This window comes from Chanodichthys erythropterus, chromosome 3 (assembly GCF_024489055.1).
Source record: "Chanodichthys erythropterus isolate Z2021 chromosome 3, ASM2448905v1, whole genome shotgun sequence".
NCBI lineage: Eukaryota > Metazoa > Chordata > Actinopteri > Cypriniformes > Xenocyprididae > Chanodichthys > Chanodichthys erythropterus.
Window position 1 is genome coordinate 36,830,901 of NC_090223.1, and position 15,322 is coordinate 36,846,222.

General features: G+C 36.0%; 2 protein-coding genes across 4 annotated transcripts in view; both read left to right on the plus strand.

Moving 5' to 3' along the window:
- setd1a (SET domain containing 1A, histone lysine methyltransferase) overlaps nt 1-258 on the plus strand; it is a 35,912-nt gene extending 35,654 nt beyond the window's left edge. For all 3 annotated transcript variants that reach the window (XM_067382050.1, XM_067382052.1, XM_067382051.1), the window contains one exon: nt 123-258. The gene's annotated coding sequence lies outside the window, so the exon portion shown is untranslated. The remainder of the gene's footprint in view (nt 1-122) is intronic.
- On the plus strand, nt 190-13,569 carry hsd3b7 (hydroxy-delta-5-steroid dehydrogenase, 3 beta- and steroid delta-isomerase). The gene is made up of 6 exons (XM_067382053.1): nt 190-367; nt 4,448-4,603; nt 6,787-6,895; nt 9,617-9,716; nt 10,388-10,550; nt 12,254-13,569. The coding sequence occupies exons 1-6, from the start codon at nt 190-192 to the stop codon at nt 12,667-12,669; spliced, it is 1,122 nt and encodes a 373-aa protein (XP_067238154.1). The 3' UTR covers nt 12,670-13,569.
- The last annotated feature ends 1,753 nt before the right edge of the window (nt 13,570-15,322 follow it).

The window sequence follows — 15,322 nt, forward strand, 5'->3', positions numbered from 1 at the left end:
GTGTGTTGACAACACGAGCTCTTGGAGGGTTGGAGCAGTTCATGTAACATTCACACTAGTCAACTGTAGGTTGCACGTTGCTTCTTGTTAAATTTGACGTTTTTCTTGTTTTACGTTTGCAGAGTGAATCAACTGACTTTCGTCGGTAAACACTGACGGAAAAAACACTTCAGTCAATAACGGGAGAGGATGCAACGGAGTAATAATATGTCTAATGAGAAACCGAAGTTAACTTATGTGATAACTGGAGGGTGCGGTTTTCTTGGGCAGCACCTGTTGAGAGTTTTGTTGGAGAAAGAAGATAATATCAAGGAGATCAAGCTTTTCGATAAAAACGTTTTCCCAAGTCTACAAAGTCACAGTACAGGTAAGAAACACATGAAACAAACTATTCATTACGAGCTTATTATAGTGCCCACAATGGTTTGAATATTGATTTATATTAATTTGTTGAATAGCCTATACGTTTATGTTGTCTCAGTTGCGCTACACACCTACGTCGTAACGTTCCCTACGTAGGCTACGTTCGAAGTTTTCATATATAAATATAATACAGTCGTGCTCAAAATTATTCATACCATTGGTAAATATGACCAAAGAAGGCTGTGAAAATAAGTCTGCATCGTTAATACTTCTGATCTTGGTGGGGGAATCTCCTGGGAATCTCCTGGGAATCTGAAAGATCTGGAAAGATTCTGTATGGATTAATGGTCTCTGATCTCTTGTCAGGTGTTCTCCAAACTCATCAGGAATTATATGTGAAGACTCAGAGCTGTTATCTTGGCAAAAGGAGGTTGCAAAAATAATTGAATAAAAGTGTATGATTAATTGTGAGCAGTGTGTATTAGAGAAAAACATTTCTCTCATAGTGAGATTTTCTCTCCATTTAAAATTCTACTCTCCAATGAATGTTAGATTTTTGTAGATTTAAAAAAAAATAAAAGATCAACAGTATTAACGATGCAGATTTATTTTCACAGCCTTCTTTGGTCATATTTAACAAGGGTATGAATAATTTTGAGCACGACTCTCTCTCTCTCTCTCTCTCTCTCTCTCTCTCTCTCTCTCTATATATATATATATATATATTCTGTACATTATTGTCATGTCAGTTATGTCATGTTGTCGATTGTGCATTGTGTTTGATAATTCTATGATGGGAATGAAATTTTAAACATTTTTGGATTAAAAAATGACTTGCTGAGCATATTTCATAGCTAGTATATATATATATTTGTTGCATATGTTGACAAAATTAAAGCAGTCTTGATTGGAAAAATGACAAATAGGCTAAATAAGAATACTATATTCACAAACTATTTACCTTGATTGTTCTTTCTTTTCTTCATCATACATCACATTTCATCTTAAACTGACACTGTTAACACCTTCTTGATAACCAAGTACACACAACATCTGAAAACATTTGTCAAATTTGCTGTTTGTGTTGGAAATGAAGCCACAAATCTCAGGGACAAGTGGAAATATTTTTGAAAAATATATACATCTCTAATTTTATACTATAAATATTGAAATTATGTATATTCGTTCTTTAGATGATCATAGTTTTAAAAATGTAGTAATTTATAGGCTGTTTTTGACATTCGTGATGGCCACAGTATAGGGTGTAGTTTCTGAAAGTGCCCAGGGGAAACATCTGTTGTTTTTTATGACTCCAATAACGGGAAAGAGCACTGAAAAGACAGAGGAAATGGAAATGTTCATTCATTATATAGCCTTGGCTTTGGTTACGTATATTTGGGCTTGGTTCAGTTGTTGAGGTCAGGCCACACCAGTGACCAGACACCTCCATCCAATCCAGTTTCCTCTTCTCACTGTCTCCATCACCACCAGGATGCTCCATTCATCTAATGTCCTGACTAAAAAGGGATCTTATTCAGTGTATTCACTGGTGAATACACTGAATAAGATCCCTTTGTAGAGCACTGAGCACCACTGATTGTATTATAATGGAAAAATTGTTAATTGTTTAACTCTGCTTAGCTGAAGCACATTGTCCTTTTGGACTATATCATTATTCAACATCTGCCTAAGAAATAGATAAACGAGGCAAGTCGGACTTTGAATTCGATTAGCTGCTTGTAATTTGTGTGTCAAATGTTTTCTATTAGCCACAGTTTCCTGGCTCTTTCCTCAAGCTCATACATTACAGTGTCCATTGTCTTGTATTTGATTCCTCACATATTTTGCTAGTTTTTATCCTAGGGGCTAATGGGGGAAAGATGGCATACTTCCACAAAGATGCTTGGAATTGAAAACAGTTTAACGTGGTCAAAGTGCAAATGGCAACAGAAAGAGACTTAGATAACCATTTGTTATCAGAACTGAACATTGACCTACTTGCACAGTGAACTAGTTTTGTATGTGACTAAATTTATATAAACTTTGTGACTATTTGCAAAGATTTTGTTCATAGGCAGACTTTATAATGTTTTATTATAAAGCTCAATTGATCAACATCACCCAACGGCAAGGGATACCAGAGACATGTTGGTAACACTTTATTTCACTGTCCTGTTCCGGATGTACATACTATGTACTTATTATCGTAATAACTATTAACCCTAAACATAACTTTAACCCATGTAGTTATATTTATATTACCCAGTACTTTCTTAAAGGGATAGTTCACCCAAAAATGAAAATTCTGTCATTTATTACTCACCCCCATATCTTACAAATTAAGATATTTTTGTTGAAATCCGTTGGCTCAGTGAGGCCTCCATAGGGAGCAATGACATTTCCTCTCTCAAGATCCATTAATGTACTAAAAACATATTTAAATCAGTTCATGTGAGTACAGTGGTTCAATATTAATATTATAAAGTGACGAGAATATTTTTGGTGCGCCCAAAAAAAATAAAATAACGACTTATATAGTGATGGCCGATTTCAAAACACTGTTTCAGGAAGATTCACAGCATAATGAATCAGTGTGTCAAATCAGCGGTTCGGAGCACCAAAGTCACGTGATTTCAGCAGTTTGGCGGTTTGACATGCGATCCGAATCATGATTCGACACAGAAGATTCATAACTCTCTGAAGCTTCATGAGATATTATCGCTTTATAATATTAATATTGAACCATTGTACTCACATGAACTGATTTAAATATGTTTTTAGTACATTTAATGGATCTTGAGAGAGGAAGTGTCCATTGCTCCCTATGCAGGCCTCACTGAGCCATCGGATTTCAACCAAAATTTCTTAATTTGTGTTCTTAATTTTTTGGGTGAACTAAACCTTTAAGTACACTGTAAATACATGTAAGTGCATGTAATGTAAACTAAAGTGCAACCGTCATGTTTATTTGAACATCTTTGCACGGCACAGCATCAAATACAGGGTGATCCAGTCACAGAAATTATTATTTGTATTGTGGGGCGGCTAAAGAGTTTGTCTTTTTTTGTAGATGTTAAATGCGTAATTGCAAAAGCATCTGGAAACTTCAGATATCAGAAAGATGCTACAGCAGATCCAGAGACAGTATTTTCTGAATGGCTGTGTTTATTGTTAGAAAAAATAACTGCGAGTGAGAAATGAAACAATGCATGTTGTTTACCTAGATGCATTGTGTTACTTCCACCAGACAGATAGTGTTTATTGTTTATTTCCTGTGCTCGTTAATTGTTTCATTATAATCAAGAATTATAACTCATGATCCTAAAAATGACATCAGGAAGCTTCCTTAGATAATAGGATGCTGACACCCACACACTCCCTCATTCACTGGAATACATGACGCACGTACACACTTGTTTGCTACGACCTGAAACAGAAATGTCAATAGGCTCTAGTAGTACTATAGAAATCTTTTTATTGTATAAAAATATTGGTTACACTTTATTTTAAGGTGTCCTTGTTACAGTGTTATTATAAATTTAAGTTCTGAGTAGGCTAACATTAACAACATGTTCTTACTACTGGGTTAGAGTTAGGATTAGGAGTTGGTTAGGGTTAATTGTGTGTAATTATGCATAATTTACTGTCATTACTGCAGTAAATAAATATAACTTATGTAACAATGACACTGTAGAATAAAGTGCTGCTAAAAATATTTTTATTGTATATACTGGTAGCCACATCAGTCCTCAGCTGCCTATTTGCATCTCATGGCAATTCATAACTATTTTACATTCGTATGATTTTGTACAATCCCAGTGATGGGTGTTTAGGGTTGGGGTTAGGGGTGAATCTTCAAGCTTGCTTTTTTTTCTAATAATTATATGTTTGTAGGATTTACATCAGGCAAATTCACACAAAATCATCTCCTCGTAACATAGTTACATTTTTTCAGTGAGATCAGGTTGATAAAATGCTAGATAAAATGCCCTTTTCATATAGACATTAATGCATGCATATCAAAACACTAACAACCTATTTGCTCTTTAACAAGGTATCCTATCTCTTTCTCTTTTATTCGCAGAGCATGTGAAGGTGGTGGTGGTGCAGGGGGATATAACAGATTACGGGAGCGTACGTGATGCCTTTCAGGGAGCAGACCTGGTTATCCACGCGGCTAGTTTGGTTGATGTGTGGTATAAAGTCCCTGAAAAGGCCATCTATGCCGTCAATGTACAAGGTGAGCAAAGAATAATATGGAGGAACAAAAGGAGATCGATAGCAATGACTTCACTGTAGAAGTTATGTCAATGTTTTGCACTTTGAAAGGGTTTAGGAGTTAGCTAAGAAAACACTGAATGATGCCTACTTTAAAGATGCACTATACTTTTCATTGTGTAGGGTCTGTAATGTCTCTTATGTTGAACAAGACTGCATTTATTTGATAATATAGTAAAAAGTAATAATAATCATTTATAGTAAAGTATAGTAATATTTTGAAATAATAGTACATTTTAAATATATACAGTACTGGGCAAAAGTCTTTGGCCACCATTAGATGTTGTTTAAACAATGATCTAATGACCATATATAATTTCTCAGTCTCTTTACTAGAATATAACCAAAAAATACAGTACATTTGTGTGCAGTTTAAAAAAAAAAAAAAAAAACCAGGGGAAAAAATCAGAACAAACAGCATTTATAGGCTAAAATGGCAAGTGTTTATTGTCGTCCCATTACACTTGAGCAATAGCAGGAAACTGGCTCTCTTAAACCTAAATAGAACGGAAAAGGACTGGAAGTTCAAGAAAACTTTCAAAATCTGATGAGAAGTTTCTCAGGGTTTCTTCTTTGAGAAACTGGAAGAAGTCCAGTAGGTCACACTAAATGCTGATTTTTGTTTTAAAAATAAATTTTTGTTCAGTATTTGTTTTTACATTTTGTGTACATATTTCCTGTATTTTCTGTTTGTATCGTAATAAAGAGACTCAAAAATAGATTGATGGTCATTAAAACATTGCTAAAACAACAAAGCTGGTGGTGACCTAAGCCTTTTGCACAGTTCTGTATTTTAAAATTGTGCATATACTGTGCATTTTCAAATGTCATTTATTCCTGTGATGACAAAGCTGAAGCATCATTACTTCAGTCTTCATTGTCATATGAAGGATCATGTCAATCATGAAGGATCATGTGTCACAGTCATCTAATATGCTGATTTGATACTCAAGAAACACTTTCCTATTACTTTCAATGTTGAAATCAGTTTCTTTTTTAACAATGTAAGTCTTTTCTGTCACTTCATATTTTGCAAATTTACAATGAGTAAGTATTCATTTAAAAAAGAAAAAAACTTTTAGACCCCAAACTTTTGAACGATAGTGTTTTTTTCTTCTTTCTCTCTTGTTTGTTAGGTTTTTTGATTTTGAGTAAGTTTCAGTAGGTGTTTGGTGAGTTTTGGTTTCTCCCACAGTTTTCCCTTGGTGACATTTCCAGTAACATTCAAGTTTTATGATCGGTTTGGTCCGGAAATGCATCATTTACTCTCACACACAAAGCCGGAATTCGCATCATTCTGATTCGCATCATTCGCATTCTGAAAATGATGAAGTGAGCATAATAGAATCAGAGCAAGTGCTTTTCAGCAACAGTCCACAGCTCTTGTAAAATAGACGCTCATGCAAGGCTGGACAGATCATCTCATTAAACTCATCAGAAAGACCAAACTCTCCATTTACACACATCTACATAAAGATGTCTGATGTTGGAAATGCATTCAGCATTTTTCATCTACATGAGTGAATACATGTCTATATTATCACAATTACGATGTTCTTATGTCATGCTTTTACAATTATTCGTCAGCCTGTTTTTAATTTTGAGTGTTTGTGGTAGACCTTACTGGTTAAGTGTTCCTAACATGTGTTTAGGCCTGTGTCAGAATAGCACAGATAGATACAGAGAAAACTATCATACTGGAATTTTCCTTTGGTTTGGATCCATATCAGTTTGTTCCTTTGCTCTAACATCTAAATTCCACCTTAATTTCCAAGAAATCTCCTCTTTGAATACCAGTGAAGGGCTGTATACTTAAAAGCTATCTGCACAACCGTTCAGCTTTGTTTTTCCACTTGTCACTTGATATCTGATACTTCAGAAATCATTTACATAGCAGATGGCATTCTCATCCAAGCTATCCAGTGTTTTCAAGTGCTTGAAAGCATTACTTGGAATTTAGGGATTGTGACATCGGTTCCAAGCTTAACGTGTCTCATTAATATCAGCTGAAGCAACACAAACAGCTTTGTTTTAACTCCTTCATTTGTTTTAGTACAACAGAAGTGTTCCTTTTTCTTCATCCTTTAGCTGTTGTCATATATTTTTATTTAATGCTTTTTCTTTCTGACTGCTGTTCTCCATCAGGGACGGAGAATGTAATAAATGCCTGTGTAGAAATCGGTATTCAGTATTTGATCTATACAAGCTCCATGGAGGTGGTTGGTCCAAATGTAAAAGGAGATAAATTCATCAGGTAAGTGTATTTATTTTAAATAGCTTATATATATGTAAATAGATATTACTTAGTGATGTGTTTACATAGTGTTGTGTGTTCAGATTCAAAATATTCACTAAAACAAACAGTTTAATAAGAGAATGTCTGGGAGACTGAAGGAGTTGGAAGGGTTTGCACATGCTGAAAGCATTCCAGAATGGCATCTCGGAATTCCACAAGGTTCTCAGCATTCCATCTTGAATCTGTCAAGCTGAAAAATTACAGGCCACAGTCTTGATGGACAGACTGGGAATGCTATTTCCACTATCTTAACATTCCTTAAGTGAAGGTTATATTTCTGCCACTGCCATTTTTTTTGCTAGTCATCTGATGCAAGTGATACTTGCATGTCTCAGAACACTTGTGGTGTTGTTGTTGTGTATCTTGTTAATGTTAGGATTTCTAAAGTAGCAATTACAAGCTCTGCAATCAGTCAGTCCAGATGGAATCTTGGTCTGTGTTGATTTTAGGAAACTCGTGAATTCCGTAAACATGTTTAAATGTGAACTGAGAGTACCATAAACACAACATATTTAGCCACAATATGTAAAAAAAAAAAAAAAAAATGTGAGGGGCGGAGGATGTGTACAAGTTTCTGAATGCTCCATAGATCATGGTTTGGCCTAGTAATCAACCCAACTCAAAGAAAAATTATTCATGCAGTCAGTATCAGTTATCCAACTGACAACTTTAGGATGACTTTTAAGTGGTTTCATATTTCGTTGAGCAACAAGTTTCACCAAGAGTTTCAAATTAAAAAAGAACACAGAGGAACCCTTGAAACCTTTCCATTACTGCCACGTGCTAGAAACATTAACATTTTCCCGAGTGACTAACACACACATAAAAACTCTGTTTTTCATTCAAACACGCACACATTCACACAGCATTTTGATTATTTCAAAGCAACAAGATTATATTTCAGCAATTATATGGCACCCCTATATCTCTCTTGCTTTTTCTTTTATCTCTCCCCTCCCCACCTGTGGTGCCTGTGGTGTGTTTTGCTATTTAATGTTGTTAAATATCAGTTGTTTGCCATAGGCAATGCCATTCTAAGGTCATGAAAATAAGAAATGTTTGTGCTGGAAAGTGTGAGCTGCCTTAGCCAAATATTCACACAAGAATGCCAAAACAAATATCACAACATATTTGGAAAACAGTATTACACTCTGAAAAGCACTGTGTTGTAATATCTGTGCTTCTCTCACATTACAGTATATTAAATGCTAAAATGCAACAAACTATTTACTGGTTGTTGTTAAGCCAGCTCGGGCATTTCCAGGGAACTGTTAGCTGTTCATTCTGTACTCGCTGTACATTGACACAAAACCATCAGTGTTTGACTTTTTAATGTTTTATTCATATTTTATTGCAGTTATCACATTTACCTAATTTGCCAATAAACCAGTTTTGTTGATTGCAATAAAGACGAAGCTACTGGGAACGTTTAAAAACGCCATGTCTGTAATTAGACACGCACACACATTGTTTTTTCCAGCACTTCAAATGTTATTTTTAATGTGATGACCACAAACATTATTTGTTCACCCTCCTGAGATTGTCTCCATTTGTAAAACTGAACGATTCAAAATGTAGGAAATCCAACATTTGATAGAAAACTATTTAAAAATAAAAAAGACATTAAATACCATTATAAACAGCAAGTGGCAACAGAGGTAGCATTTATTTGCGCATATATCAGTATCCTTATATCTTTATAATAAATATTAAACATTATAAAATAACTATAGGTTTAAAAATACATTTTGTCAATGTGAAGTATGAAATACTCAGAGAATCTCATGAAAAACAATAACTTTTCTTGTGAATGAATGACACAGAAAGCGAGCACCGCGCTTTCCATTTGTAATCACAGGATCTGCAAGATCAATGATTTCAGCACACTTGTGAAAACTCACATTTTATTCAATTAATCTAACTAAAGTGCACAATAAATATTTAATTTCTTTTCACACAAAAGTTTTAAAACTGATTAATTTAATTTCGAATTGAATTTAGTCACACTGACTGAGGTATGTCTTTATTTATATTTTTATGTCGTCTTACGTTTGAATAACTAAATTAATGCTATGCCTGACTATTTAAGTGTCTATATTCTGATTATAAACTAAGTATTACACTACTGATGCTTGACACACCAGCCAATGTAATTTTATATGTGCAACACTCACTCTGCAATAACAGACGGAGACAGAGATGTTTCATTCATTCTCAGGATGTAGCGTCATTTTGTCTTGCACACACATTCCATCTGTGCAAGCTGATCTGTCTATTCATTCAGAGAGGGTGTACTAAAGGCCAATTCACACTGCACAGATAAACACCGACAAACAAGTTGGCTGTTGGATTTCGAATTTTATGAAAAGTAACTGTCATGTTTACACTGCCCCAACAAACACTGATTGAACATGTTAATTGAGGTGAAAACAAACCCTGACCAACGCCAATAGATGCCAACAAGGGTAACGCACTGATCCAGCACTTTGAGAATTGGCCTGTGGGTTTGAGTTTGGTGTAGTAATTTAACAATATTAGTTGGGGTGTCCCATATAATTTTAGTTACAGTCTGAGTTGAGGCTTCAACTTAATGCCTGTGTATTAGTAGCTCTGCTACCTGTTACTTAACAACCTTTTAATTTTGACTCTAACTCTTTGTGGTCTTCTTTCTTGACACAGAGGGAATGAGGATACTCCATATAATATATTCCATGAGATGCCCTACCCGAAGACTAAAGCTGCTGCTGAGAAAATGGTGCTGGGAGCCAATGGCACAAAGGTGCTACACAAGAAATGCTAGAAATGACCCTGGCATTTCTATTTCTAGTGTTCAATCACAATCGCCATTTACAAACACACAGTCTCAATGGAAACAACTTTCTCTTGTTTTTTAAGGCAGATCAAATTTCCTATCTTTAATTCACATGTTGGAAGTTAGATTAAATTGCTGTTCCATTATTTGCACATTATGTTTGCATAATTGTCATTTTAAAAATAATTATTGTATTCTTTTTTTAATGTAAGTTTTCTACATAAGCTTTTACATACTTTATATTCAGGAGGGATGTGCACATATCACCCAAAACATTTAATAGCAAGTTTAACTTTATTAAAACATTTTGAGGGAATTGAAAGTCTTCTCATTTTCATTGTTCTAGTTGCTAATTTTCAGCTTTGCACAATACCGCACCCTCCTAAACCCAAGGGAAACAAACATCACATAGCAATCATGCTTGAATCCTCAAACAACCATGTATGATTTATTATAATCACGCCTTTGCTCTTGGTGTTTCGGCGTGCCATGCGTTTACTGGCGCTTCTAAACACTATAAGTCTTCATGACATTGTTGGTGTGTGTTCTGCATCTGAGTGATTTATTTCGGAGTGCAATCTGTTTGCGTTTCTGCTGCAAAAATGTGTTTATTTATTTCTCCCACTCTCCATGATTAGGTAAAGGGAGGGAACATTCTCTACACATGCTGTCTGCGGCCAACAGGGATCTATGGGGAACAACATCAGCTCATGAAGGACTTCTACCTGAACGGGGTCCGTACAGGTGGTTGGGTGATCAGGGGAGTACCACAGGACACGGAGCACGGACGGGTCTATGCAGGTTAACCATCAGACTCTTGTGTTTGACCATTTTGATTTACTGTGAAGAGATTTAAAAATATTTTGATCCCACAGATCCAATTATAATGATTCTCCTCCTAAAAAGGCTGCTATATATTTTAGGTACTTTTAGATAGATTACTTTTAGATTACTTTTAAGTTTTCTCTGAAATTTTCTGTGTTCCCCCCAGAACTCTTGAGTGTATTAAATGAGTAGGAAAAATGTCAGTACATACAATGTGAATGTATTTGTGCTGTTTTTATACACCAATCAGGCATAACATTATGACCACCTTCATAATATTGTATTAGTCCCCCTTTTGCTGCCAAAACAGTCCTGACCTTTCGAGGCTTGGACTCCGCTAGACCCCTGAAGGTGTGCTGTGGTATCTGGTACCAAGAAGTTAGCAGCAGATCCTTGAAGTCCTGTAAGTTTCGAGGTGGGGCCTCCATGGATCGGACTTGTTTGTTCAGCACATCCCACAAATGCTCGATTGGATTGAGATCTGGGGAATTCGGAGGCCAAGTCAACACCTCAAACTTGTTGTTGTGCTCCTCGAACCATTCCTGAACCATTTTTGCTTTGTGTCAGGGCGCATTATCCTGCTGAAAGAGACCACAGCCACCAGGGAATACCATTTCCATGAAAGGGTGTACATGATCTGCAACAGTGCTTAGATAGGTGGTACGTGTCAAAGTAACATCCACATGGATGGCAGGAGCCAAGATTTCCCAGCAGAACATTGCCCAAAGCATCACACTGCCTCCGCCGGCTTGCCTTCTTCCCATAGTGCATCCTGGTGCATGTGTTCATCAGACCAGGCCACCTTCTTTCATTGCTCTCTGGTCCAGTTCTAATGCTCACAGGTCCACTGTTGGTGCTTTCGGCAGTGGACAGGGGTCAGCATGGGCACCCTGACTAGTCTGTGGCTATGCAGCCCCATACTTTGATGCACTGTGTATTCTGACACCTTTCTATCAGAACCTGCACTAAAGGGATAGTTCACCCAAAAATTAACATTGTGTCATCATATACTAACTCTAATGTTGTTCCAAACCTGTATGAATTTCTTTCTTATGTTGAACACAAAAGAAGACATTTTGAAGAATGTTGGTATCCAAACAGTTGTTGGACCCCATTGACTGCTATAGTAGGAAAAATAATACTATGGAAGTCAATGGGGTCCAACAAATGTTTGGATACCAACATTCTTCAAAATGTCGTCTTCTGTGTTCAACATAAGAAAGAAATTCATACAGGTTTGGAACAACTTGAGGGTGAGTAAATGATGACTGAAATGTTATTTTTAGGTGAACTAACCCTTTAACTTTTTGAGCAATTTGAGCTACAGGGCCAGCCTTCCCTCCCCACGTGCATCAATGAGCCTTGACCCTGTCGACGGTTCACCACTGTTCCTTCCTTGGACCACTTTTGATAGACACTGACCACTGCAGACCGGGAACACCCCACATGTTTCCTGCTCCTAACACATCAACTTCAGGACAAAATGTTCACTTGCGGCCTAATATATCCCACCTACTAACAGGTGCTGTGATGAAGAGATAATCAGTGTTATTCACTTCATCTGTCAGTGCTCATAATGTTATGTCTGATTGGTGTATTTAGATATCGGCTTTAAAATGCTATAATTAAGTTGCTTGTGTAATCTCTCAATTACCTCGGATGTGTTTTTGCGCACGCAGGTAATGTTGCCTGGATGCACCTGTTAGCAGCACGTGCTCTGCAGGAACATCCTGATCGGCTGGGTGGGGAATTTTATTTCTGCTACGATGATTCACCATACAAGAGCTACGAAGAATTCAACATGCAGTTCCTGTCAGCCTTCAACTTTCGCCCATTGCACGTGCCAGTGTGTGTGCTGTGGTTCATAGCGTGGATGAACGACCTGCTGCGCTGGCTCCTCAAGCCGTTCTACAACTACACACCATTGCTCAATGGATACACACTCGCTGTGGCCTGCACATCCTTCACTGTCTGCACAGACAAAGCGTTTCGTCACTTTCAATACCGACCGCTCTACAGCTGGGAGCAGTGTCTGGCTCGCACGCAGAGTTGGGTCAACACGTTCCCTTTAGAAACCAGCACTAAGCACACCTAACAGCTGCTTCAATGTCACAAGGACAGTTTTAATTAACACACCTGTGGCCAATAATGAAAGATGAGAGGTTTTTTTGTGACTATGTCTCAAACAGACAGTCTCTGCAGTGGACTGAAAATGATTGAATGTTTATTGTTGTGTTTAGTGTGTGCTTTACATTAAAGGGATAGTTCACCCAAAAATAAAAATAAAAGTGTTCCGCAGAAGAAAGAAAATCATACAGGCTTTTAACAACCTGAGGGTGAGTAAATGATGACAGAATTTCATTTTTGGGTGAACTGAGCACACTTAAACGGAGCACCTCTTAATCTTAGAATCACAGTTGATAATATATCAGACATTTAGATGAATGGAAATTCATGTTGTTATTGATGTAATAGTAACATTTACATTACAAGCACTTTCATGAAAAAATGCACAACTGAGGTATTTTGATGGAAATATGGCAATACATAAATATTGTCTTCTGTTGATCTGATAGCTAAGTATTAAGTATTTTAGCTAAATATACTTAATGTACCAAATATAAAGTATTATATAATCCACCACATATAGTTTTATTTATACATTTCATTGTTCAAATTATTTCATTGAAAAATATTTTGTGACATCACTATATAGTTACCTTTTACAGATAACTATGTGTGAACACAAGCTTTTAATTATTTGTCATTCCATTGACAATTAAATATTGAATTGTTTATATGAAACAACTAATATCTCTGTTCAAAGAAATAATGCAAAGCAAATTAAAGTATTCTACACAAGCAAAATGCTTATTTTTTTATTAAATAAAATATTATCTGGAAAATATTTACATTTAAACACATTGTATTGTTTCTCTACTGACCATTAGGTTACTTGAATGTATAAGTCTGAAGAGAAAATCAAATCCATGACTGTCAATAAAATAAATGTTTTTTAATTTAATGATTGCCATCCAGTCTTTACAAAGCAGAAGGATTATTACCATTATTATTATTATTTATTTTGTCATTACATTTTTACACAATTCTTCTCAGAAATTTTCCATACCCCCTAGCAATTTTGGCTTTATTAAATTATTTAAATGGAAGTACATAAACTTAATGATGTGCTGTTTATATATTAGCTTCATTGATTTTAAAATGTCTATACTCTAAAAAAAAAATGCTGGGTTGTTTCAACCCATGTTTGGGTGAAATATGGACAAACCCCACTGTTGAAAAAAAAAAAATTGCAAAAATCTAACCTTTTAAGGAAGTAAAACAATTGAAAGTGGGCCACAATTATTGGCTCATGAAATTGTGAAACATGAAATTGTCCAGCCATGATTTCTTGTTCTAAAGGTCAAATTTCCCTTAATCATCCATCACAATAGGTAAAACCATAAAATATAGTTCTGATCTGCAGCAAAAGATTTTTGAGCTTCACAAAATAGAAAGTGTTTGTAAGAAAATAGCTGAAGTATTGATAAATTCCCATTTCCACCATCAGGGCAAAAGAAGTTCCAATCTATATCGACTTAATGAGGAGGAAAGTTTGAGTGGCCAAAGACTCTCCAAGGATCACATCTGGAGAATTTCAGAAATTAGTTGAGTCTCAGGTCAGAAAGCTTAAATCACATCATCACATGTTTGGGAGGGGTTTCAAGAAAAATCCTCTGCTCTTACCCTAAAACAATCTCCAGCATATTCATGTGACTGGAACTTCCAACTGGGCTGGGTTCTGTGGTCAGATGAAACTAAAAAAGAGCTTTTTGGCAGCAAACCAACCAGATGGGTTTGTTGCACACATGGATAAAACACCATGTCCACGGTTAAATATACTGCTGTGCTGTGGGCCTGTTTTTCTGCCAGAGGTCTTGTTCAGATACATGGCATCATGGATTCTATAAAATAACAGATAAAAAAATCAAAACCTGATTGATCTTCCATCAGTACAATGATCCAAAACAAACATCAAAATCAACACAAAAATGGGTCACTGAGCAGCACAGAAGTAAGGATCTGGAGAGATTCTGTATGAAGGAATGATCTCTTATCAGGTGTTCTCCAAACTCATCAGGCACTAGAAGAAGACTCAGAGATGATATCTTGGCAAAAGGAGGTTGCAAAAAGGATTGAATAAAAGGGTGCCATTAAATTGTGGCTGTGTTCTTTGGGGAAAACAGAGATCATAAAGGGATGTTGCCCACATTTTCAGTTCTCAGGTTAATTTTTTGTGATTTTTATTTTTTAATCAAGATCAAAAGGATTAACAATGCAGATTTATTTTCACAGCCATCTTTGTGCATATTTACCAAGGATGCCTTAATTCTGACCTTGACTGTAATTAGTTGAATCACTTAATGATTCCTATTAATGATACCTGTAGTTGCTTAATGGCAGTAAATACTTCCAGATTTCCTTTTTCCTTAAAGAGTTTTTACAGTGACTCACAATAACCACCATCATCCTCCAGGAAACTCAGATGTTCCATCTCTGTCTGGACAAAAAAAAACACCACCTGATTTTAGCATGAGGCCAGATTTCCACATCAGCTTCTCTTGTTATAGTGGTATCATAGCAATCATTTTGTATATGTACCCATATAGACATGAATGTATGTTTACATTCCACAGAAAAAGAAGAAAAAGACATGCATAATGTACAAAATAAATGTATCTTTTGCT

Coding starts and splice junctions, on each gene's coding strand:
- hsd3b7 (XM_067382053.1), top strand. CDS start 190: ATGCAACGGAGTAATAATATGTCTAATGAGAAACCGAAGTTAACTTAT. Junction 6,896..9,616: donor AAAGGAGATAAATTCATCAG/GTAAGTGTATTT, acceptor TTCTTGACACAG/AGGGAATGAGGATACTCCAT. Junction 10,551..12,253: donor GCACGGACGGGTCTATGCAG/GTTAACCATCAG, acceptor TTGCGCACGCAG/GTAATGTTGCCTGGATGCAC.